This window comes from Solanum dulcamara, chromosome 6 (assembly GCF_947179165.1).
Source record: "Solanum dulcamara chromosome 6, daSolDulc1.2, whole genome shotgun sequence".
Taxonomy (NCBI): Eukaryota; Viridiplantae; Streptophyta; class Magnoliopsida; order Solanales; family Solanaceae; genus Solanum; species Solanum dulcamara.
In genome coordinates, this window is record NC_077242.1 from 75,547,939 (window position 1) to 75,571,482 (window position 23,544).

The following is a 23,544-nucleotide window of genomic DNA, read 5'->3' on the forward strand; positions in this document are numbered from 1 at the left end:
CCTCTCATCACAGTGTTGTGGAACCAATGCAATCGACATGCTCATACAAGTAATGAAGAATAATCAATTCAATCAATCTGCAATCATATTTAGAATATCAAGTATTTCATCAAATACATATAGATATCTAGATCACGGTATATAATATTCAAATCTCTACAATACCACACATCGTCTTTTATTAACCCATCAATCAATTTAGATTAGTTCATATCACAATTCAACCCATAACTCATCCCTATTACTCCCCAACACATATACAAAAGGAAAATTCGGGATTCTAATAAATTTACAGAGTTTTAAGAGTCCACTTGCCTTACCAATACACGATTAATCAATCCACGCGAGCTTTTCCCTTCCAAATATACTCTGAATCGCCACAATGTAATTAATTAGCGTTTCACAATTAGAAACTAAGTCCAACAACACTAAGAACTTGAAATTCGGGGAAAAAGAATCAGAAGGCTCAAATTGTGTTTCTAAAAATGGAGGTTTAAGTCCGGAAATTTTTGGATGAAATCGTTCCTCATAATCTTATGAACTCAATGGCGAAAACCGTTTCGAAAAACAAGCTCAATTCAGGTCACAATCACCATTTAAGGAATTTCTCAAGGTTCTTGAAAAAGGGTCATTTTTACCGATTGAAAACTTCAAATTCATGTTAAAATCAACAATTAATCATTAGGAAATGACGAAGTGGAATCAAAATAACTTACTCAATGAAATCCACAAGAAATCCTTCTCCAAATTGCCCTTACCGAACTCCAAAATTCAAAAATGATAAAAATAACATAAACCCTGCCAAAACTCTCTCAAATGTTGCTGAAGTGACTGGGGTTCGCTTTTGCGAGAAATGGGTCGCTTTTGCTACCCCGCCTCAGCGAACCCCGCCTAAGTGATCCTTGTCACAAAAATGGAGGTTGCTTTAGCGACACTCCCCTCACTAAAGTGAGGCCTCCACCAAAACACAGCAAAATCTCCAAAATTCACCAAGCCTCAAAGTCTTTGAATGACCCTCGGGATTCGATCGGAACCCCGTATACACAAATCATATATGCAACTCACTAAATTCGACGTTTCGGATTCAACGGAACCATCAAAATTCGATTTTGAGGTTTTCTTGACCCGGATTCCAAAAAGTTGCAACTAGACCAATCTAAACATCAAAAAATTCAAAATGCCCTCGGAACTTTCGAAAAATACACAAAAATTCAATTTCGAGCATTCGATCCCCAAACGTTGACCAAAGTCAATCCTATGCCCAAAAACTCAAATATTTTCAACTCAAAATCTCAAATCCACGATATAACCCCGAATCTAATTCTGTCAACTCTCCATGACCAATTTCAACATTTCAGAACTGATGGAATAGACTGAATTTCGTTCCGAGATTCGAAACTCCAAATGACCTCAAAAATAACTTTGAGTTATTAGAACCTCTAAAACTCAAAGTTTACCAAAAATCTCAACTTTTTAAGTTAAACCACGAAAACCAACACTGGATATCAATCAAATATCATTCGAAAAAACTATCGAGAGTAATAAAATGGTCTTTTTACAAAAAAAAATTCAAAAATGACCTTCAGAGACATTACAGATTATTCAAGTGACAACTCATGATAAAAACATGTGGTAGTTTTAGAATAAAAATTAGTTAGTTGAATAATTAGTCATTGTTATTAAATTTATATATAATAATTAAATATCTATGTTTGTTTAAGAACATATTTTATTTTAAACCTATTCTATTTCAATTGGAAAGTTACCAATTTAATCCGAGGTTGCAATCTTAAAACCTGCAACTCACCCTTCCATCCATAAACCCTTATCTTCCTTTTTCACTGCAGCAGCGACACACAAGCTGGGGTAAGTCTTCTTCTACTCTTCCTTATTTATTTTTCTAATCACTGAATCTTTCTTAATTGTCCCAAAACCCTAATATTCATTGTTTTTTTATAAAAAAAAGTTTAATCAAGATCTGATTTTACGGAGCTTGTTAATGGATATAGATGAATGTAACCAAATTGAGTTAATTGATTGTTAGTTTTAATGAATATATGGTTTGGGATTAAAATGGAATCCGAGTACAGCATGATTCATATATTGGGTTTTGGTTTCAGGAACAGTTGTTTGTTGAGATTAGACTTTAACGTGTGTTACTGATTTTGTTTTCTGGATGTTATGTGAATCTAGGTTGGTTTCTGATGGAAAATGGGGTGGAAGTATTTGATGACGCTGGCGTGGGGGAGAGAAAGGGTGCACAAGATGGGATTGTAAAGAATAAGGAAGCAGTGGGGTTAGTGGAAGTAAAAGAATCAGAAGGGGATAAAGTGTTTGAGGAGGAAATAGAGCCGGAGACTCCTGGGTTTGGTATTGACGATGGAGTTGTAAGTGAGGGTGGAAATGCTGGATATTTTGGGAATGTGAACTCAGATGAAGTTGATAACTTTGAGGAATCGGTTGAAGCCTCCCACGAGATACAACAAACTGATGATGAGACAACGGAAGCTAAGGGAGATCAAGAGCCTTCAGTTGCAAAGTCTGAGAATGGAACTTTACATCATTTGAATTTGGGTAACACTCAAAGTCATGATGATGCACAGGAAACAATTAAGGATTGGCAGGATGGAGAGGTGCATACAATTTTAGCTACTCAGGATGCTAATGAGGCAAAAGGAGGTAATGATTTTGTTCAGAAGCAGGTTCATTCATACAGAGATGCTTTACTCGGGGATGAAGTGAATGCTGAAGTGATTGGAACATCTAATATTCAGCCCGCTGAGCATCAAGACTTTGTTAATGTTCACAAGGATGTTTCAGTTAGTTCTGGCTCTATACTGAAAGATGAAAGGGATATTCAACTGGAGGAAGCGCAGTCACATCATTTCAAACTTTTAAAAACTGATGTTAAGGATAAAGAACAGAAAGATCTTTCCCCTAATGATAATTCAACAAATGGTCACCTCGGAGAAAGCTTGAACCCAAGTGATGAGAAAGAAAAGTCAGTAATTAGTACAGAACCCATTAACGGTAGTAATAAGAATGAAGAGCAAATGGATTGTCCAATTGATACTGCTGCTCCTATTGCCCAAATAGGCAGGCCCTGCGTAAATGCCAAAGTGAAAGAAGAAGAATTAACTGGTGCAGTGCTGATAAGTAAGGAGTGCCTGGACGAGCAGGACATTGTGAGTGATGATGTTACGACTCATCAAGGACCAAACGAAACAGAGTCACCTGGTGTGGAACTTGTAAATTTGAATGACAAGGTTCAGGAGTACACTAAGGAGCAAAAGGATGTTCTGAACTGTGATGCTACTGATCCTCAAGATCTGATTGGAGAAGAGTCACCTGCTGTGGCTTTAGTGAATTCAAATGACAAGGTTCAGGAGTACGCGGAGGGGCAGAATGATGCTACTGATCATCAAGTATTAACAGGAAAAGACTCACCTGCTGTGAAGGACAAGGTTCAGCTATACGCGGAGCAGCAAAAGGATGTTCTGAGTAGTGATGCTACTGATGATCAAATCCTAAATGTTAAAGAGACACCTGCCGTGGGGCTAGTGATTTCAAATGACAAGGTTGATGAGCAGAAAGATGTTTCTGTATCTTGCACTTCAGCTTCTGAAGGCCATACAGAAAATTCTTCAGGAGAGACGGTGACTGCAGAGGATGAGAACTGGAAATCATCAGAAGGTTCAGTATCCAACAACAATGAAAAGGTTGGTGTTAGCACACCTGAGTTTGTGTCAGTAAGTTCCAAGGTTTCTCAACCTCCACTAGGCGATGCAATTGTTGGAGTAAAAAAAGCTGTAGCGCAGGAGTCAGAAAAGCGTGATATAAAAGAACTGAAGCAAAATGTTACTGGAGTGAGAGAACCAGAAGCTGGATCTGCAAGAGATCTCTCATCCTCTGGTTCATCCATCACTCGTACACCACCACCTGCTCGACCGGCTGGCCTTGGTCGTGCTGCCCCACTATTGGAACCTGCTCCCCGAGTGGTTCAGCAGGCTCGAGTGAATGGAGCGGCGTCTTCAGTACAAAACCAACTTGTTGGAGAACCCACAAATGGAGAATCTGAGGAATATGATGAGACACGTGAGAAACTCCAGATGATAAGAGTTAAGTTTTTGCGTCTTGCTCATAGGCTTGGTCAGAATCCACATAATGTGGTTGTTGCCCAGGTCCTTTATAGATTGGGGTTGGCTGAACAGCTGAGGGGGAGAAATGGAAGTCGTGTTGCTGCTTTTAGCTTTGATCGTGCAAGTGCCATGGCCGAGCAACTTGAGGCAGCTGGACAAGAAGCCTTGGACTTCTCGTGCACAATTATGGTTCTTGGGAAAACAGGTGTTGGTAAAAGTGCGACCATAAATTCGATATTTGATGAAGCTAAGTTTGATACTGATGCATTTCAGATAGGGACAAAGAAGGTTCAGGATGTTATTGGGACTGTGCAGGGAATTAAGGTTCGGGTAATTGACACTCCTGGGCTTCTGCCTTCCTGGGCAGACCAGCGACGGAATGAGAAAATCCTTCGTTCTGTTAAAAGATTTATTAAGAAAACGTCACCAGATATTGTACTGTATCTCGACAGGTTAGATATGCAAAGTAGAGATTATGGTGACACGCCATTGTTGCGGACAATTACTGAAGTTTTTGGCCCATCAATATGGTTCAATGCAATAGTTGTTCTTACGCATGCTGCATCTGCTCCTCCTGAAGGCCCCAATGGTACTACAACAAGTTATGACATGTTTGTAACTCAGCGGTCTCATGTTGTTCAGCAAGCAATACGGCAGGCAGCTGGAGATATGCGGCTTATGAATCCTGTTTCTCTGGTCGAAAATCACTTGGCATGTAGGACAAACAGGGTTGGGCAGAGAGTGTTACCGAATGGTCAGGTTTGGAAGCCTCACTTGTTGCTTCTGTCATTTGCATCCAAAATTTTGGCTGAAGCAAATACATTGCTGAAGTTACAAGATAGTCCACCAGGTCATACTTATGCCACTCGATCAAGATCACCTCCTTTACCTTTCCTGCTTTCATCCCTTCTCCAGTCAAGACCACAGGTTAAGCTACCAGCAGACCAGTTTAGTGATGATAATGAGATTTTAGATGATGATCTGGATGAGTCTTCGGATTCTGAAGATGAATCAGAATATGATCAACTGCCAGCTTTCAAACGGTTGACCAAAGCCCAGCTAGCAAAATTGACCCAAGAGCAAAAGAAGGCATACAATGATGAACTAGAATACAGGGAAAAGCTTTTTATGAAAAAGCAATTGAAGGAGGAGAGAAAGAGATGGAGAATGATGAAGAAAATTCAGGCTGCAGCTAAGGATTTGCCTACTGATACCAACGAAACAGTGGAAGAGGAGAATGGCAGTGCAGCTTCTGTTCCAGTACCAATGCCAGACTTGGCCTTACCTGCTTCATTTGATTCTGATAACCCAACTCATAGATACCGTTATCTTGATTCTTCAAATCAGTGGCTTATGAGGCCTGTTCTAGAGCCTAATGGTTGGGACCATGATGTTGGTTATGAGGGCATTAATGTAGAAAGGTTGTTTGTTATCAAAGACAAGATACCTCTGTCTTTTTCCAGTCAGCTTTCTAAAGACAAAAAGGACACCAATCTTCAAATGGAAATTGCAAGTTCAGTGAAGCATGGGAATGGGAAAGCAACTTCTTTAGGTTTTGATCTGCAGTCGGTTGGTAAAGACCTTGCTTACACTCTACGCGGTGAGACAAGATTCAGCAATTACAGAAAAAATAAGGCAACAGCTGGTCTTTCAGTAACTCTCTTAGGTGATGTCATGACAGGTGGGGTGAAAGTTGAGGACAAATTGATTGTTAACAAACGAGGACTGCTGGTCATATCTGGGGGGGCTATGTTTGGTCGTGGTGATGTTGCTTATGGGGGTAGCTTGGAAGCAACATTAAGAGACAAAGATCATCCTCTTGGTCGTTTCCTATCAACGTTGGGGCTCTCGGTCATGGACTGGCATGGAGATCTTGCTATTGGATGCAATTCACAAACCCAAATACCTGTTGGACGATACACAAACTTGATTGGACGTGTCAACATTAATAATAAAGGGTCTGGACAAGTCAGTATTCGCCTGAACAGCTCAGAACAGCTTCAAATTGCCTTGATTAGCTTGCTTCCTCTGGTCAGAAAGCTGATTAGCTACACTCAACCAGTGCAATTTGGATAATGATGAAAACGAGGCCATATTCGATAGCAAGCCATACAGTAAATGAAAAATTACTCATATACTGACAATCATTTCATCAGTATTGCTAGACGTGAGTATATTGGGGATGAACTGAAAAGGGTGTTTGAGAATAGGTTGATTGTTTTAGGGGATTTAGTGATGTGGGTGTTTTTTCTTCTTGAAATTGCTAAAAAGATTTAATTTTTTTTTTGAAATTTTAGTTTAAACTTGGGTAATTGTTTTTGGGGATGAACTGAAAAGGGTGTTTGAGAATAGGTTGATTGTTTTAGAGATTTAATGATGTGAGTGTTTTTTCTTCTTCTTGAAATTGCAAAAAAGATTCAATTTATTGTCATTTTTGTTTTAAATCTTTGATTTGGGTGATTGTATTTGGGGATGAACGGAAAAGGGTGTTTGAGAATAGGTTGATTGTTTTTTTTTTTAGTGATTTGGGTGTTTTTTCTTCTTGAAATTGCAAAAAAGATTCAATATTTTGAGATTTTTGTTTAAAATTTTGACTTGGGTAATTGTTTTTGGGGATGAACTGAAAAGGGTGTTTTGAGAATAGGGTTAATTGTTCTGGGTAATTTTGTGATGTTGTTTTTTCTTTTTCTTGAAATTGCAAAAAGATTCATTCTTTTTGAAATTTTTGTTTAAAATTTTTACTTGGGTGATTGTTTTGGGGGATGAACTGAAAAGGGTGTTTGAGAATTGACTGAATTGTTTTAGGAGATTTAGTGATTTCTTTTTTGAAATTTTTGCAGGTGGAGTTCTTGATTTGCTTGGTGTTGACTATCTTGGGCTATGTTCCTGGAATTATCTATGCTCTCTATGCAATCATGTGTTGAAGGTGAACCACGAAATGATCATTATGACACTCTTGCTTGATCTTTGTTGAATATACTATTTCAGATTGTGTGCTTGTAATTTATACCTATGTTGTTCGGACTCTCCAAAAATGTTGCAGTCGCCATGTCGGATCTTCCAAAAAATGCACTATTTTTGAAGGATTTGACAAGCACTTGTAGGCATTTTTGAGGGTCCTTTTGACTCCAATTATGGATGTGTTGTACCCTATGTCACTTGTTCTCAATCAACTCTTGCAGTTTAAGATTATGGATTTGGTAATTTATAGCCTTTTGTTCTGAGGTGTTTAATTTCTCAATGTGTTGATTCTTATTTGAGTCTATCGGAAACAACCTATCTTCCTTCACAAGGTAGGGATAAGGTTGCATACACACTACCCTTTCCAAGCTCTACTTGTAAGATTATATTGATATGTTGTTGGTCTATTCAATATTACTAGTAAGGCTTCAACTTAGAGATATGCTAGTATTGGCATGCCCTTAAAGATGATGAAAGAATTTGATGAAACAACGTATAAAGAACATATTGATGAAAGAACTTGGTAGGCAAGATCTTTTGTGCTAAACTTAGCTTTGATTTATGGTTATTCAAACAGGTCATCACGAGGAGAATGAAATTATCCTGTTTTCTAGGTCCAGTGTCTGTTATGCATTTTACCTGAGTCGAAGGATTTTTCTGAAACAACCTCTCTACCTCCACAAGGTAGGGGTAAGGTCTGCATACATTAGATCCTATCTGTAGAATTATACGGAATATGTTATTGTTATAATTTCTCTTATGCATAAGAGGTTTTGGCGATCTTGTATGTGTATATCAATGATTCATTATCTCGAAGAATTATCTTTGTTTCTTGAAGGAAAATAATTTGAAGAAATTTTAGGTCTCGTCGAATCACATGTAGAGATACTGATAACACACCCTCATTCACATGTTGATGTAATTGAGATTAGTTTGTGTGCTGGCAAGCTAGTTGTGGAAGTGATTTGCTTAGTCCAAATTGTATATTTTGCCTGTCTATAATCCTCCCAATAATCCAGAGGTGCCAAGATTTGAAGTTAATGGGATTTAATTTTGTAAAGTTAATAGGTTCTAAAGTGATAATGTGTACATATTTGATAGATTTTAAAGACAAAATATAGAGTTTAAACTAACCTATTGAGTTTGGTCGACTCGTAACTGATACTCTAGCTCCATCTAGCTTAAATCCGGGGAGGAGGGGTGGTCGGAATATCATCACTTCATTTCTCCTGCTCCATTTTGTTCTGGATAATCCTTTTATGAGGTATAATTAGCTTGTCCAATGAAGTCTCAATACTTGCGCGAGGAAATCTGAATTAATCGGGGCTTCAATACAAGCATCGAACAATGGGTGGGAAGTATAAAAAATTGAAGTTTCTACCCTTGGAAGTACCCATCTAAATTTTATTGGCAAACACAAGTCTTCTCAATTGAATTAGCGACCGATTGATTATTAAATGGATTAAAATAAGCTGAATTAATAACTGAGTGGGTCATTGGGTAGGTGATGTTTTTCTCATGAGCTAATTTTGTCATCTTTAAACATATGTACGAAAAGCAATTACTCACAATAACCGGTAACATAATAAAAGTATTCACTTTGATCACGTTTAGACATTATTTCCGTATTATGTTGTTTTAAAAAAATGACATACTTTTATATTTGAAAATAATTTTATACTTCTTACTTTATTCTTAATACCTTTTATTTCGATACAAACATTGTAGCATGTTTGATGCCACAAATTTTAAATTTTTTATAAACCCTATTACATGTTTGAGTAAATGAAGATGGTAGTAAGTAATCTGTTACCACATATTAAACCACATTGATATGTACAAATTATTCACAGTGTTAATGAATATAACTTAAATATATTCTAAAATAGGTGAGGATTGAATTGCACTCGCTCATATTAAGTTGATCATCTCTTTCATAGTGACTCTATCAATCTGGTATGTAGGTTGGATTCCCCATTCTAATTGATATATTATGAAGAAAGTAAGTCATTGGCACTAAGCACTGCACTTTTCCTTGTCTAGATGTCCGTCTTTCTAAGTTAAGTAATAATGACTCATTGAAGGCAAGAACTTCATAATAAGTTGTCAATGGCTCCAAGGTTTGATCAATAGATGTTCATCTTTCTAAGTCAAGTAATGACGTTCGAATAAGTACACACCAATCCATTGAAGGCAAGGATGATCCTAGTCGAGGTCAATCGAATCGGGCATCGATTATCATCACTACCTCGCATGATTGAGAAATCGAGGTCATCATTAACTATCAAGCCAGGCAGAAACAAGGGCAAAAGGCCTCTGCCACTTTTTTCGTCCATTGGAAGGGACAATCTCCGAAAGAAGCCACATGGGAATGATATGAAGATTTGTGGCAATTTAAAGACAAAATCCGAGAGTTTATACAACAGCAGTGCACCACGGTCGTCGCTACATTAGGTGGGCCACTTCATCAAGAAAAGCAAGCAATCTTCCAAGCTATACAAAAAGCTTCTTAAAACTTTTTTGCATCTTTCTTTAATCAAACATTCTTTTAGCGATTTAGTTTAAAAAGGCTTACTTGAAATTACAAAATCGTGAAAAATTAATGAATAAATTGTGGAGTGCCGCACAAATACTTATGTGGAGTGTATGTCCGGGACAACTATGTAAAAGCTCTTTCAAATCCCTCTGCATGAAGAAATGAAGGAAATGAAATGAAAGAGCTGAAGCTCAATCATGCCATTGACATCAAATTCCTATTCACAGCTCAACAATATATCCACAAAAATCCTCCATCTCTTGAACAAATCCAGCATTTCACCTTCTCAAATCTCCCAAATCCAAGCTCAAATCATCCACCACAAACTCCATTTCAACACCACCATAGCCCATAACTTCATCTCTGTATCCAAATCGTTAGGTCTCTTAAACTCTGCTTTCACCCTTTACACTAAACTCATCAAGAAACCCCACATCTTCATTTGCAACAAACTGATTCAAGAATGTTCACATTCCGAAATCCCAGTTCTGAAACAGAATTCGATTTCCATGTACGCCTATATGCATAAAGAAGGTATTTTTCCGAACAATTACACATACCCTTTTGTTCTAAAGTCTTTCTCTGACCTTAAGAAGTTAAAATTAGGCCAATCTGTTCATACCCATGTTGTGAAATGGGGTTATGTTTGTGATATTTATGTGCAGAATTCGTTGTTGAATTTGTATGCTTCTTGTGATGAAATTGGGTTTTGTCAGCAACTGTTTGATGAAATGCCTCAGAGAGATGTTGTTTCGTGGACGGTTTTGATTATGGGTTATAGAGATTGTGGGAAGTTTGGTGATGCGCTTGTTGTGTTTGAGAAAATGAGAGATTCCGGTGTGGCGCCTAATCGGGTGACGATGGTGAATGCATTGTCTGCTTGTGCTAATTGTGGTGGTTTAGATATGGGGGTGTTGATACATGATGAAATAAGGAGGAATGGATGGGAAATGGATGTGATTTTAGGTACTTCATTGATAGATATGTATGGGAAGTGTGGGAAAATCGAATACGGTTTTTGGATATTTCAAGAAATGAAACACAGGAATGTGTATACTTGGAATGCTGTGATCAGGGGGTTGGCGTTGACTAAAAGCGGAGAGGAGACAATGCGATGGTTCTTCATTATGGAGCGCGAAAATGTCAAACCTGATGAAGTGACTTTAGTAGCCGTGCTTTGTGCTTGTGCGTATTCTGGGATGGTTGAACAGGGCAGAGAAATCTTTTCTTGGTTGATGAGTGGGAAGTATGGATTTCCACCTGGTGTGAAACACTATGCGTGTATGGTTAATCTATTTGCACGTTCAGGTCATTTAGAAGACGCGTTAAGGATGATCAAAGAGATGCCGGTAGAACCTACAAAAAGTGTTTGGGGGGCATTGCTTGCTGGCTGCAGATTTCATGGGGATCAAGAATTGAGCGAGTTTGCAGCTTGGAAACTTATAGGATTGGCGCCAAGAAACTCAGCCTATTACGTCGTGTTGGCTAATTTATATGGTGAAATGGGAAGGTGGAACGATACGGAGAAAATTCGAGCGTTGATGAAAGAGAGGGAACTATCAAAGGACTTGGGTAGTAGTTCAGTTGAACTTGAGGATCAAAAGGATCTACTAGAGTTGTTAAGGTGACAGACAAGAAGTAAATTTTGGTGATGTTTCAAAGAAGTTAAAAAGGATCAAAGTTTGTTGTGCTCCTCAGTGGTGTTCAAATGTCAAAATACTTTTCATTTGCAAAAGAGGGAAGTTGATGTGTTCATTGGACTCCTGTTTGATCATTCCTACCATGATTTTGTGGTGACCAAGCATCAATGAGACATGTAATACATAAATAGACACTCAAATTTAGTAGGTTAACACATCAACTTTGAGTATGCAGGTCTAGACACCTCAGTTTGTGTCAGTAAAACACTTTAACTTACAAAATAATTATTTAGACACCTTCAATATTTATGTGCCACGACAACATCAATTGGAGTGTTTAATTGCCAGTTAAGGTGTCTAGATATTGTGCACTCTCAAAGTTGCCAAATTTGTGTTTTATGCCTAAGAAATTTAGGGCTACAAATGTAGTTAGAACTCTCCACCTCAACTGTGAAAGTTAGGGGGCTCATCAAGCGAGTTAGCCCTCCACCCGACATAGAGGGCAACTTACTATTTTGTTGAACAAGTTGCATCTATACGTACCACTTGCCTAATTTTGTCGCTTTCGTTTCTTTCCACGCAATTTAGGATAATCTAAACCCATTCCAAACAAACGTTCTCTTTCGAAGATTTAGAGCCAGTTTGGATGAGCTTAAAAAAAAGTAACTTTTATGTATGAAGTGCTTTTAGAACTTTGAAGTGGTGAAAGTTATTTTTATAAATAGGCAGTTGAGTGTTTGGATAAAAGTGCTTAAATGAAGAAAATGATGTGAATTTTAGGGTTAAAAGAATAAAAAAGGGTAGTTTGGAAATTTAGTTAAAATATAAGGGATATAAAAGTAATTTCTATAATCAAAGAAAATGATTTTAAACACTTAGAAAAAAAAGTTAGGAAACCTAACTTTTCATTTTTGACTGACTTTAAGAATTTTATGGCTTAAAATTTACATTAGGCAAACACATTCAAAAGCTAAAAAAGGGTTTTGAGCAACTTAAAGCCCATTCAAACGGGCTCTTATACTTGTTCACATGTTAAAGATATCTATCAATTATTGAACAGTACAATATGATCAAATCAAATAATGATAATTGTTCTTAAATCACGACAACTTACACAATTTATCCTACCATTGTATTTACAAAATAATACATTACTAGACAATATAGTACAAAATGATACATTATAAACTATGGGTCACCAACCATCCAAACAAGTTATTAAAGACCAAAACTACAACACAAATAATGGAAAAGGCTCAAATATGCATAACTTTTTTTACCTTAACACATACACTAACATCACCCTACAACTATCCGTTTTTGCCACGTGCCCTTATCAAAACTCTTTATCATTTTTTAAAAATAATTTTCTCAATAATTTTGAGCTTTTCCAATTGAGTTATCGGATGGTAAACACAACATCCTACCTAACCTACTAAAAAACATAAAAGAGGATAAATTTTCAATAATTGTTATTTACCCAAAATGGTTGAGGAAGAAGGGAAAACCGAGTCACTGCCTAACTGGGCCGAGTTAACTCAGTTATGCCTCGTTAACATTCTCTCTCGTCTCTCCATTGAAGATCGATGGCGATCTGCCATGTTTGTCTGCAAGCTATGGTTACAAGCTTGTAAGGATCCAAATGTCAACTCGGTAATCGATCTCGAAACTCAGTTCATCGAATCGGTCACTGAGTCGTCGTCGACTCGTCGCTGGAATCTCGACTTCGAGCGCAAAATTGATTCTATGCTTCGATCTGTTGTAATTTGGAGTAATGGATCTCTGAATATTGTTCGAGTTAGGCACTGCTCTGATCGTTCCGTAGCTTTGATCGCTGAAAGGTAAAACCGATTTTCCAATTTTGTTTTGAAAAAAGAGATTTTTAGTCGTTATGTTTCGATTTATATGACCTTGTTTGATTGAGCATGAAATTGAAACTCGTGTTTTAAAATAAGTTATAGAAATTTGTATGATTGATGAAAATCGAATCATGGAGTAGCCATATGACTGGTCCTGAGTTAATTCTGTCCATAAAATCACTATTTTTCTATTGAAAATGTTCGGTGATTATTTATAGCTATATTTTGATTAAATTAGTTAGGAAAGAAAAAATAGTAGTAGTGTTTTTCATATGAAAAAATTTGAAAGTTTTTCACTATTCTAGATTTCTAGTGAGAATTTGTCTTCGATTGTTTCCGTGAAAATTTATTTCTCACTATACATTTTTCATTAAGTTGATTCGATGAGAAATTGGTGGAAAAATCATGTTTTCTAACACAGATTTTCCATTTATTCGCGGTGAAAAAAGTCTTTATTTTTAGTAGGGGATGGCGCAGGGCATGCCTGATTAACTAGACATTTGTGTAACTATATATCCTCTTATTAAGCCTAAAATGAAAAGTTCAATTTTAATTTATTTTTATATATAAATCACTAGATAATAGTGCGGGTAAGGAAGCAGTAGGTATCCGTGGAATTAGCTCCTGTCATTTTTCAACCACAAAAGTTTCCTGATCTTTTACTCTTCTTCTTCTTGCACTTTAAAATTCTCGTGTGATTTAGTGTCGTTTTGAGTGAGTTCGAAATTCAATGGAATTTGAGGTACAACTATTATGTTAAAATAAATCATTTTATCCTAGGAAAGATATATTTTTCATAACCTCGGATAGTTGAGAGAAATAATTTATTTAAGGACACACTGTGAATTCAGTGGACTCAATTTTTCATTCTTTCGTCTTGTTTTACTATTAGCTTTGAATAGTATTTACTCTTCATATTTTATTGAATACATGTTTAAACTAACAATCTCCTTAAAAACATGAACTCTTGAATTTGTATATATGCATATACATGTTGCATTGAGTATGTGTATGTTTGTTTGTTTCACTTATATTATTTCTTAAAATTTGATGGTGATATTTATAATTGAGAGTGTGTGTATATATATATCACATTATATTAAAAGTGGGAAGAATGTTGGCAAAAGTTAGATTACGATTTTACTCCTACATTAAATTTAAATGTTATAAATGATTTAATAAATTAAATATTAAATAGTAAATCATCTCATATTAGTACATGAATCAACCACTATAAAATCTCTTGAATATAATTTCATGCTAGAGTAATTAATTCATGGATTTTTTTGTTTTGTTCATCTTTCAATTGAAATTATGAATGGTTATGTTTGTCCTTCAAAAAAAAAAAAAACCATACAGATAACTCCTCAATTATTTATAACATAACACAATTCAGCTAATATAGTCTATTTTTTATATCAATTGTTGAATTTACAATAATGTTTCATACATTAATGATGATGCAGTAATTTGGAGGGTATGTTCGTTGTATTGTGGTTTAAAATTATAGTAGTATTGTTTAAATAGATAGATATCATGAATATATTATTGTACTATTTATTATTTAATTAGATGTTTAATTACATTTAGATTTATTGATATATGCAACTCCCACATTATGATTTTTACTCTGTCACGAATCAATTTAAGACCGCGACCAGCGCCAAGGGGGAGAATCCCAAAGCAAGTCTTTCTAGAAATCTACAAAAAATCGGGCAGAGTTTCCTCTATTTTTGGGCCTATCCAAATTTTTCCTGTCTCAAATATCCACAACACAACTAACAACCTCTTCACAATAAGCCACAATATCCATCGACAATCTAGTCGCAACACAATAATACCAATACATCTCCAAATACGAAAAAAAGTCTAAAACTAATCACAGGCTACAACACAAAAGAATACTCATGACCCTTATAAAGGAAATGATTATGGAGCGACTCTAAGAATTCAAAGAAAAGTCCAAGTAAGTAGATAACTTGTTCCCGCTCGAACAAGTGTGGGGCTCACCATGGAATCAACTTGCTAGCTCTAACTAACGAATCCACGCCAATATCACCTGTATTCTCTGGAAAAAATTAGTGAGGACTGAGACGTTAGCTCAGTGAGTAATAACACTTAACCACAACCGTTTTAATAAGGGACAAGTCAGAAAATATGTTAGTATGATAATCAAAATCATAAAATAAATGCTCTTTTCAGAAAACAATAACCATAATCAATCTTGCTTGTCTTATATAAACAATGTCAACTTAACCATTCAAAAATAAACTCAGTAAAACCACTTTCATATCAAATCTTCTAATAATCGGGAGGTTTCCAAGGATGAATCATGTAATCAATGCGGCTTTCTTCTTTAAATAGTAGCCCATAACAATGGACCCCTCATAAAGGAGTCATATTCATATCAGTAGGTCTCTACTCTAGGGATATCAGTAACGGTATGCTAGTTCTACCTTTCCACTAGCGAGGGCTCTATCGGTAATCGATAAATACAAGGTGCACCAGGTCTAACGAACTCGCCGTTAGCTACGGGATCCATCAAGGTCTACTCCCATCTATACTTTTCTCTTTATAAATAGGAGAAGCATTTTTTGAAAATAGTACAAGGCATTTAAGTATTATGAAATCATATTATGTCAAACTTTAACAAAAACACATGTCAAAATACTATTTCCCAAGTGTCAAACCCTCACACCTCAATTATCAATAAACTTGTCTTATAAAAGTGAGATCATCTCAAATAACTATTTCGGTATCAAATCAAGTAAAAGACTTGTTCCATATGCAAATTTAAACATTCGGTAATACATTCACTTTATAAACCATGTATAAATCATGAGAGTTATAAAACACAAATTGTGGTAAGATTACTACTCACGGTACTCATGTCGAATCACCAAACTCCTCACCTCAAGCAATCCATATGACTTCCTTTGATCCATCTAAATTCACATCATATCGATCTCGTGTTAATTTCTTCGTTTAGGATAATTCATACTACATTAAATACTCAACCCTCAAGGTTCAATGATCGACTCTCAATCTATCAAATTATATCTAATTGGTGCTTCAAATCACGCAAAACAGCCCTACTGTTAATTATTTCACACTATAATAAACAAAACTAACCTTACTGTCCATCTACTCTCCTTTGGTATAGGCCAAAATACAAAAGTTTAGTCCAAACATTTAACGTACTCACTCAAATCATAAGAATTTAACAGAGTCCTCTATCCTTATTTTCCTAAACTTACAACCCCAATTCTATAACCATGGAATCTACAAATTTAAATCTTTAAACTAAGTTCAAAAAATTTACCTTCCTCTTCTACTTCTCTTCTTAAATTTTCCAATACTTTAGTTTCACTGGAATGGAGGCAGACCCATAGTTTTTTTTCTTCTGACTTTCCAAAGTAGCAGATACAAAAAAAAAAAATCTAAAGAAGAACTTCTAAAAGATGCCCCTTTCCCCTCTTTTCTTGTTACGTGAGGTTAATGGGCTAGGGCACATTGTTATTCTTTTTTTTTAAACACCTTTGTGGTCAATAAAACAATCTGGCTCCTTTTTTATTTTCTTTCTTCTTTTTTTTTTAAAAAAAATAAATGACATATATGACCTTATTTTAGTATAGGGTATTACATATTCCCACCTCTCATCCATGATCTAAAATGGTTTAATGTCATATTCGTGACAACTCTTTGTGTTCCTCAATCCTATCCTATAAATAGTGACATTTGACACAATATTGTACATACTTAAAACAGTTGAAAAAAACAATAAGAAAATCTCTATGCTCTCTTTTCTTGTCTCTTTTAATTTGATTTGTTTTATGTTAATGTTTCTTTCTTTGTTGTTATTGTACGATTTTCTTTTCTTTTGTTATTATTATTGAGAATTTACAGTGGTTTATTGCTTTGTATACATTAGTCTAGCATGTTGTATTTTAGTATCCTCATTTAAATATTGTAGTTGTACCATAGTTAGTTATTTTTACTTTATGCACTGTTAGTCGATTTTATAATTAAGGATGTATTCTTTTTATTAGAAAGATATATGTATATTCTATCCTAAAAATGATGAATTTTTTTTTAGTAAATACCAATAGATTTGAAGGGGATAAAATATGCTATTTACAATGTAAAATTTATATGATATTTTTTGGGATAACGTGCAATGCAAAAATTAAATCTTTGCTCTTAAAATCTCTGGACATTTAAAACACACCCACTAAATTTTACATATGGGGGGACAGGGTGGGGCAAGTTTATGCAGGGCGGAGCGGGGGCGATTTTGGAAAAACACTATGCGGGACGGGCAGATTAAATTTTATACAGATTAAGCTCAACTCGCCCCGCCCGCTCTATTGCCATCCCTAGTTATTCTTAACTAAATTCTAGAATATAAGTTGAAGGGGAGCCTTGGAGTAACTGGTAAAGTTGCTGCCATGTGACCAGGAGGTCACGGGTTCAAGCCTTGGAAACAGCCTCTGGCAGAAATGCAAGGTAAGGCTGCATACAATAGACCCTTGTGGTCGGGCCCTTCCCCGGACCCTGCGCATAGCGGGAGCTTAAGTGCACCGGGCCGCCCTTTTTTTTCTAGAATATAAGACATATCAAGTAACAAGCAGCAAATGCCCAAAAGATCAAATCACGAGCAAAAAATAAAGGAAATTAAGTAGAACTCCAAATTTACAATGCTAATATAATTATGCTATATGGTTGTGTGATGTACCTTAAGTAGTAAGGGAAGTCATCAAATGAAACTTTTATATCTTGTCCATCAATGATCGCAGCATGAATTTCTTCCTTAAATACAGCAGATATTGAAGACATCTCTGATGTTAAAGCAGGCATTGATTCCTAAGTCGACCGTCTTTCCTCCAACATCTGTTAGTATATATTTTTTATAGTTATATATATGTTTGTTTACGAAGTGATTAAGAAAAGAGAATGATACCAACATGAAGAAAGGATTGAGGTCACCGAGGTAGAAATGAAGATAAAAGGGTTTATTATGCAATTCAACCTTTCATATCTAACTTTGACTTTTGAACTCTGACACTTATCTAAATAAATACCATTTATAGGTGTATAAGGTGAAGGTGCAGATATACATGACATATATATTAAAATGGGAAAATGATGTTATAAAATTCTATAAAAAGAGTAATCTCATAATTTATTTGGAGATATATCAAATATTAATTTATTGTGTGATGGATAGAATACAGATACAGTTAGTTGAACAGTATGCCTTTTGACTTCATTCAATAAAGGGTCTTAAGATTATACAATATTTCAATTTATAATTTCTAACTAATCAATGATTTTCAAGTATGCATGCATTAAATATTTTTAGTATATAATTATATATATTCTATAATATGAAATATTCATGCAACGTCTGTGCAGAGAGACTAGTCTTGGAAAAAGAAAGAATGCATTTTGGCTGAGAATTTGTGTGTATTTTTGAAATTTTGGTGGGTGAAAATGAAATCATGAGAAGAATGACATTAATGGCTGAAAATTTGTTTGTAAATTTTTCTGAATTGAGGTGTAAGCAGGAAAAGAAAATTTTTGAAAAGGTTGACTGAAAATGGAAATGTTGCTTAAGAGTCTTATGGTTGTGCTATGTATTTGCAGTACTAAAAACCCTGTGAGGTTTTATTTCTTCCATTTGAATTCAAGAAACTAAAACAAGTACAAAGTATTTTGACATCAGTCTTGAAATACTGATTTAGGAAAAGGCTAGGTAATTTCTTTTGCATTTGTGCAAGCCTTAGAGGACAAAGTTACTCATTACTTGTACTGGTGAGATATAACAGGTACCCAGTGGATTAGCCAGGGTGGGCAAAATTGGACCAGATACTACCCTTAAGATTGAAAAAAGGAGGAATTCACTTATAGTGCACAACAACTAGTAGTAAAACGTTGAGACTGAAGACAGTGGCATTGCTGGCGCTATCCGTTTTGTCTCTTCTCTTCTTAGGATTCTTAAGTTCTTTATGTTTATGGGTAGGAGTTGGGGTTTATGTGTGATCATCAGAGTAGCCATATATAAGAGGAGTATAGTGAAAATTCACACGTTAAGACTCCTCTCTAGAAGTGGACTTAATGCAGTTGGAGCTTTACATTTCCTCCTTGTGGCTTAGAATGGAGGTTAAAGCTTAATTTGTTTGAATAATTCAATAGTAATGGGTTGGGATCTGATATATTTGATCAACGATTTACCTATTTTTTTGATCTATCAACTAAAAAAGTGCCAATCTTTTGAAAATGATGGGAGTTCTATTTCAGCTTGTACTTTGCTTTTATCTGTATTATTGTTTTGTTGAGACGGAGAATGATGCTGGCTTTCACTTTCCTAGTCTGGTGAAATGAGAATCAAGGAAAATACAGGATGATGGTTTCTGAGATTCATGTTAGGTATCGCTTGATTCGCCTTCCAACTTGTTGGATTCATTGTTCTGAACAATTAGATGAAATTCTACTTGCTTCCACTAACCATAGAAGGATTTGACATCATAATTTGGTTTTGCTCCTAAATTTGCTGTTACTGATGTTGATCATATTTGATTCCGTTAGTTGTTCTAGTCTTATAGAGATAACTATGCTGCTTCAGAAAGACGATCAGATAAGTTATTTGCTCTGAATATATTCTTTACAGGTCGCCAAATCTTCAAGTTCTCTCAATCCAGTGCTGTCCAAATGTAACCGATGAAACAATGTCTAAGCTAGCCTCTAGGTGCCCTTTGCTTAGGGAACTTGACATCAGTTTCTGCTATCAAATATCTCACAAGTCTCTAGCTCTTATAGGACAGCATTGTCCTAATTTACGGATTCTGAGGCGAAATCTCATGACTCGATTTAATTCTTCCCAACAAGAACGATTTGTCCCGAGGGAGTATCTAGATACCTGTCCTCAAGATGGCGATATAGAAGCTGCTGCAATAGGGAAATTTATACCTCAGCTCATGCAACTTGAATTACGGTTTTCCAAGTTGACTAATAAAGGTCTAGCTTTGATATCTGAAGGATGTGTAAACCTCGAGCATCTGGATCTCTTTGGGTGTACAAATGTTACTAGCCGGGGTATTGCAAATGCCTCGTCGAATCTGAAGCAGTTGAAAACCTTGAAGAAGCCTCACTTCTGCTTAGAAGCACAAACACAGAGGTACGGGCACTGGCAGCTGTATGATGATCGTTTCCAGATGGATTTCTTCCGAATTTAATCAGGCGAAAAATGAGTGGTACGTCGTTATTCAACTGCCTGTATATATTGTTTACTAAATGAGGGGCTATAGTAAAAAGTAGAAGATGCTCCAGTTTATCAACAGACTTTAGTTGTGTTCATATATTTTGATTTCCTGTTAACTGTGACTTGTTCTCGCTATTCTACTTCGAAAACTTTCCTTTTGAGTTGAGGGCCTATCGGAGCAACCTCTCTACTCCCACAAAGGTAGGGGTTGTCTTCATCCTTGCCTCAGCAGAGCAGATCCACTTGTGGGGTTATACTGGATACATTATCGTTGTTGTTGTCGTCTGTGATTTGTCTGGAGTTCTTTCTGGTTTCCTATTGTCACCTGCAATTTACTTGGTGTTTTCTCATTTTTTCGAAAAGTGGTCAGTGCACGCTATTTCTATTATATTAAATGTTCTACTATACAAAATGAATGCCTTCCCTATCCTTCAGGGTGGCCAAGATGTTGGATTTCAAGTCTGAAATTCCTTGTCAGCGAAATCAAGGGGGTTTGCCTTCTGGGTTGAGCTCGTTGCACCGAGCTTGCTTAGTGCGGGTTACCTTTCACATGTGGCTTGCGATCTATTGCATAGGACTGGAATTTTATTTTGTGCGCACCCGACGGATAGCGGCTATGAATTTCCCTTCTCATAAAAACTAAATAAAAATAAACTAAAAAATTGAAGGTCTTCCCTTGCCATAATATGAAAGTGGGCAACATGTATATGTAGTTTGAAACAAAAGATGAATCAATCGTATGTAACGAGAGTATAAACTTGGTATTACTATATAGTTTTAAATATTCTTAATTTATGTTTTTATAGTTTGAATCGAAAGTGATAAATATTATTAGATTAGATGCAAAGCCCCGTGCCAGTACTGGTTCAACAAATCATTCCATTAACTAATAAATGTGATATATTTTCTTTTTGGTCAGTCTAAAACGAAAAGACACACTCCCTTATCTAATACTCTCTATGTTTTTTTTTAATTGTCAAAATTTTACATAGTAAGTTTATCATTTTACCTCTATTAATTAGAATTTTAAATATATTTACTTACTACATTTTTCAAAGACATTAACTCAATATTAATAAATTGAAGGTATAATAATAAGAAAAAAAATTATTTTTTCTTGAATTGTCAAAATTGACAAGTAAAAAAGGAAAATCAAATTAGAAAATATTTGATAAGTTAATAGAAATAGAGGGAGTAAATGTTAATGGCATTATCAACATTTTATGTTGGGTTTTACTTATTTGACCAAAAAAAATTATTAATGTGAGACCAAACTATTAATAGAAAAATATTTGTAAAGCACTTTTAAAGTATAGACATTAAAAATTTTAAAATGCCCTCGACCTAAAGAAAAAACTTTGACGAAGATATTTGAAATTTCAAAAATACTTTTAGTATAAATAAATATGTCGATAAAGAAGTGTCTGATTCTACCGTTTTATTAAAATTAAATGATGGATGATGATGAATTGAGATGCAGTGGTTGTTGTGAGAGACATCTCCACCACATGCAATGTTGATGAAATTGAATGGACAACACACCTCCAAGACATTCCAAAGTCAACTAATGTCAATAGACAAATTATGAAACCTCACTTTGGAATTTTTAATTAGTGAAAATTGACTTTCACTTAAGAGATATTTTTCATTGACTTAATATTTATTGAAAATGATCTTTTTACTTCATAAAAAATAAAAGTAAAATTTATGTAAATTTTACTCTTCTCAAATTTCAATTATATGACTATACTAATAGCTTATTTTTAAGTCAAAAAGGCAAAATAAATTAAAATTTTTAATTTACACGGTTTATTAGCCAAAAGCTATAAGTTTATTCAAACGGACTCTAAGTAGGTGTTTGGAGATGTAATTTTATCTCGTGATTTGAAATTGCGAGATAAAATCTCAAATCATCCAAAAAGTTTGATTTGGAAATTTTATATCACAATTTCATACTTTTTTTAAATACAAAAGTTGATCCACAAGTTTGTATTTTGTAAAAAAAATAAAATCCATCATTTTATATTTACATAGTTTTTTGCTAGACCAAAGGAGTGATAAAATATTTATGGATATAAACATGATGATATAGTTACTAATGATATTGATCAACAAATGACTCAATAAATATGGTACAATACAACTCATGTTCAATTTTATATTTTTATTGAACTGACATTCAATCAATAAATATTTTTTTTTATAAAATAATTTTGTGATAGTGTATTATAATTTTGTTATGAACTTTTACTTATTTTGGTAAGATTGTATAAAGAATTGGAGCAATTTTGATAGTTTTCAGAATTTATGAATTTTTTATATTTATGCAAAAAAAATACAACTTAAAAATTTAAATTATATATACAAACAAAATTTTAATTTCATCTCATATAATTTTATATCATAATTTTAAATATTATTTCATCTCACACGACTAAAAACAGACTAACTAATGTTATTATAATCAATTATTGCACAAAAGTACTAAGTGGGAAACACATTCATTTCAAGAAAAGGAAAGTAAGGAAAATCATCATCTTTTATGTCTGATTTGACAAAAGCTAATCAGAGAAAATTGCGCAGAGGAAAGAGGGGCTAAAATCCCCTTTAAATAAATTTATTTTAAATAACTTATAAATTAAAAATTATTTATAAATTTTTAAAAAGTAAGTGCAGTGTAATTTTTTATTTATTTATAAGCTATTTAAAATAAATTTATTCAAACAAATTCAATTATTTATTGAAGTTTATCTTAAGCATAAAATAATCAGTCAAACACTCAAAAAAAATTAAAAACAACTTATGAGTAATTTATAAATCAATCGAAAAGGACTCTAAATCAACTAAGATTCATTAAAAGAGAAAATACTTCTCTAGTAAAATTGAAAAGATGTTATTCATCACACTATAGCTTTCGGTAATGAACTTCCAAAAATTAAAAACAACTTATAATCAGCTTATAAGTCAATTCAAACGGCCTCTATGTGATATAAGTCTCATTAAAATCGTATTTATATTGTGTTAGGCCTATTAACACAGGAAAATGTTTCCTATCAAAATTATTTCATACCCAATAGGCAGAACTCGAACCTAAATTCATAAATCAAAGATGAAAAAAATTATATTTATCTCACTATAATTCTTTTTA

The 23,544-nt window shown here is 34.7% G+C and overlaps 3 protein-coding genes across 3 annotated transcripts; all 3 read left to right on the forward strand.

Moving 5' to 3' along the window:
• Window positions 1-1,753: 1,753 nt before the first annotated feature.
• LOC129891555 (translocase of chloroplast 120, chloroplastic-like) lies at window positions 1,754-7,349 on the forward strand. Its single transcript, XM_055966953.1, has 3 exons — window positions 1,754-1,866; window positions 2,194-6,306; window positions 6,980-7,349. The coding sequence occupies exon 2, from the start codon at window positions 2,205-2,207 to the stop codon at window positions 6,213-6,215; it is 4,011 nt and encodes a 1,336-aa protein (XP_055822928.1). The 5' UTR covers window positions 1,754-1,866; window positions 2,194-2,204; the 3' UTR covers window positions 6,216-6,306; window positions 6,980-7,349.
• Window positions 7,350-9,694: 2,345 nt separating this feature from the next.
• Window positions 9,695-11,826, forward strand: LOC129891556 (pentatricopeptide repeat-containing protein At1g50270-like). The gene has a single exon (XM_055966954.1). It carries the CDS (start codon window positions 9,834-9,836, stop codon window positions 11,262-11,264), a length of 1,431 nt encoding a protein of 476 aa, XP_055822929.1. The 5' UTR covers window positions 9,695-9,833; the 3' UTR covers window positions 11,265-11,826.
• A 908-nt stretch (window positions 11,827-12,734) lies between these two features.
• LOC129891557 (F-box protein SKIP1) lies at window positions 12,735-20,686 on the forward strand. Its single transcript, XM_055966955.1, has 2 exons — window positions 12,735-13,117; window positions 19,806-20,686. Exons 1-2 carry the CDS (start codon window positions 12,762-12,764, stop codon window positions 20,368-20,370), a joined length of 921 nt encoding a protein of 306 aa, XP_055822930.1. The 5' UTR covers window positions 12,735-12,761; the 3' UTR covers window positions 20,371-20,686.
• The last annotated feature ends 2,858 nt before the right edge of the window (window positions 20,687-23,544 follow it).

Bases quoted from the DNA above. Each gene is read 5' to 3' on its own strand.
- LOC129891555 (XM_055966953.1), top strand. From the start codon at position 2,205: ATGGAAAATGGGGTGGAAGTATTTGATGACGCTGGCGTGGGGGAGAGA.
- LOC129891556 (XM_055966954.1), top strand. From the start codon at position 9,834: ATGCCATTGACATCAAATTCCTATTCACAGCTCAACAATATATCCACA.
- LOC129891557 (XM_055966955.1), top strand. From the start codon at position 12,762: ATGGTTGAGGAAGAAGGGAAAACCGAGTCACTGCCTAACTGGGCCGAG. The intron at 13,118-19,805 runs GTAAAACCGATT...TATTCTTTACAG, and splicing joins GTAGCTTTGATCGCTGAAAG to GTCGCCAAATCTTCAAGTTC.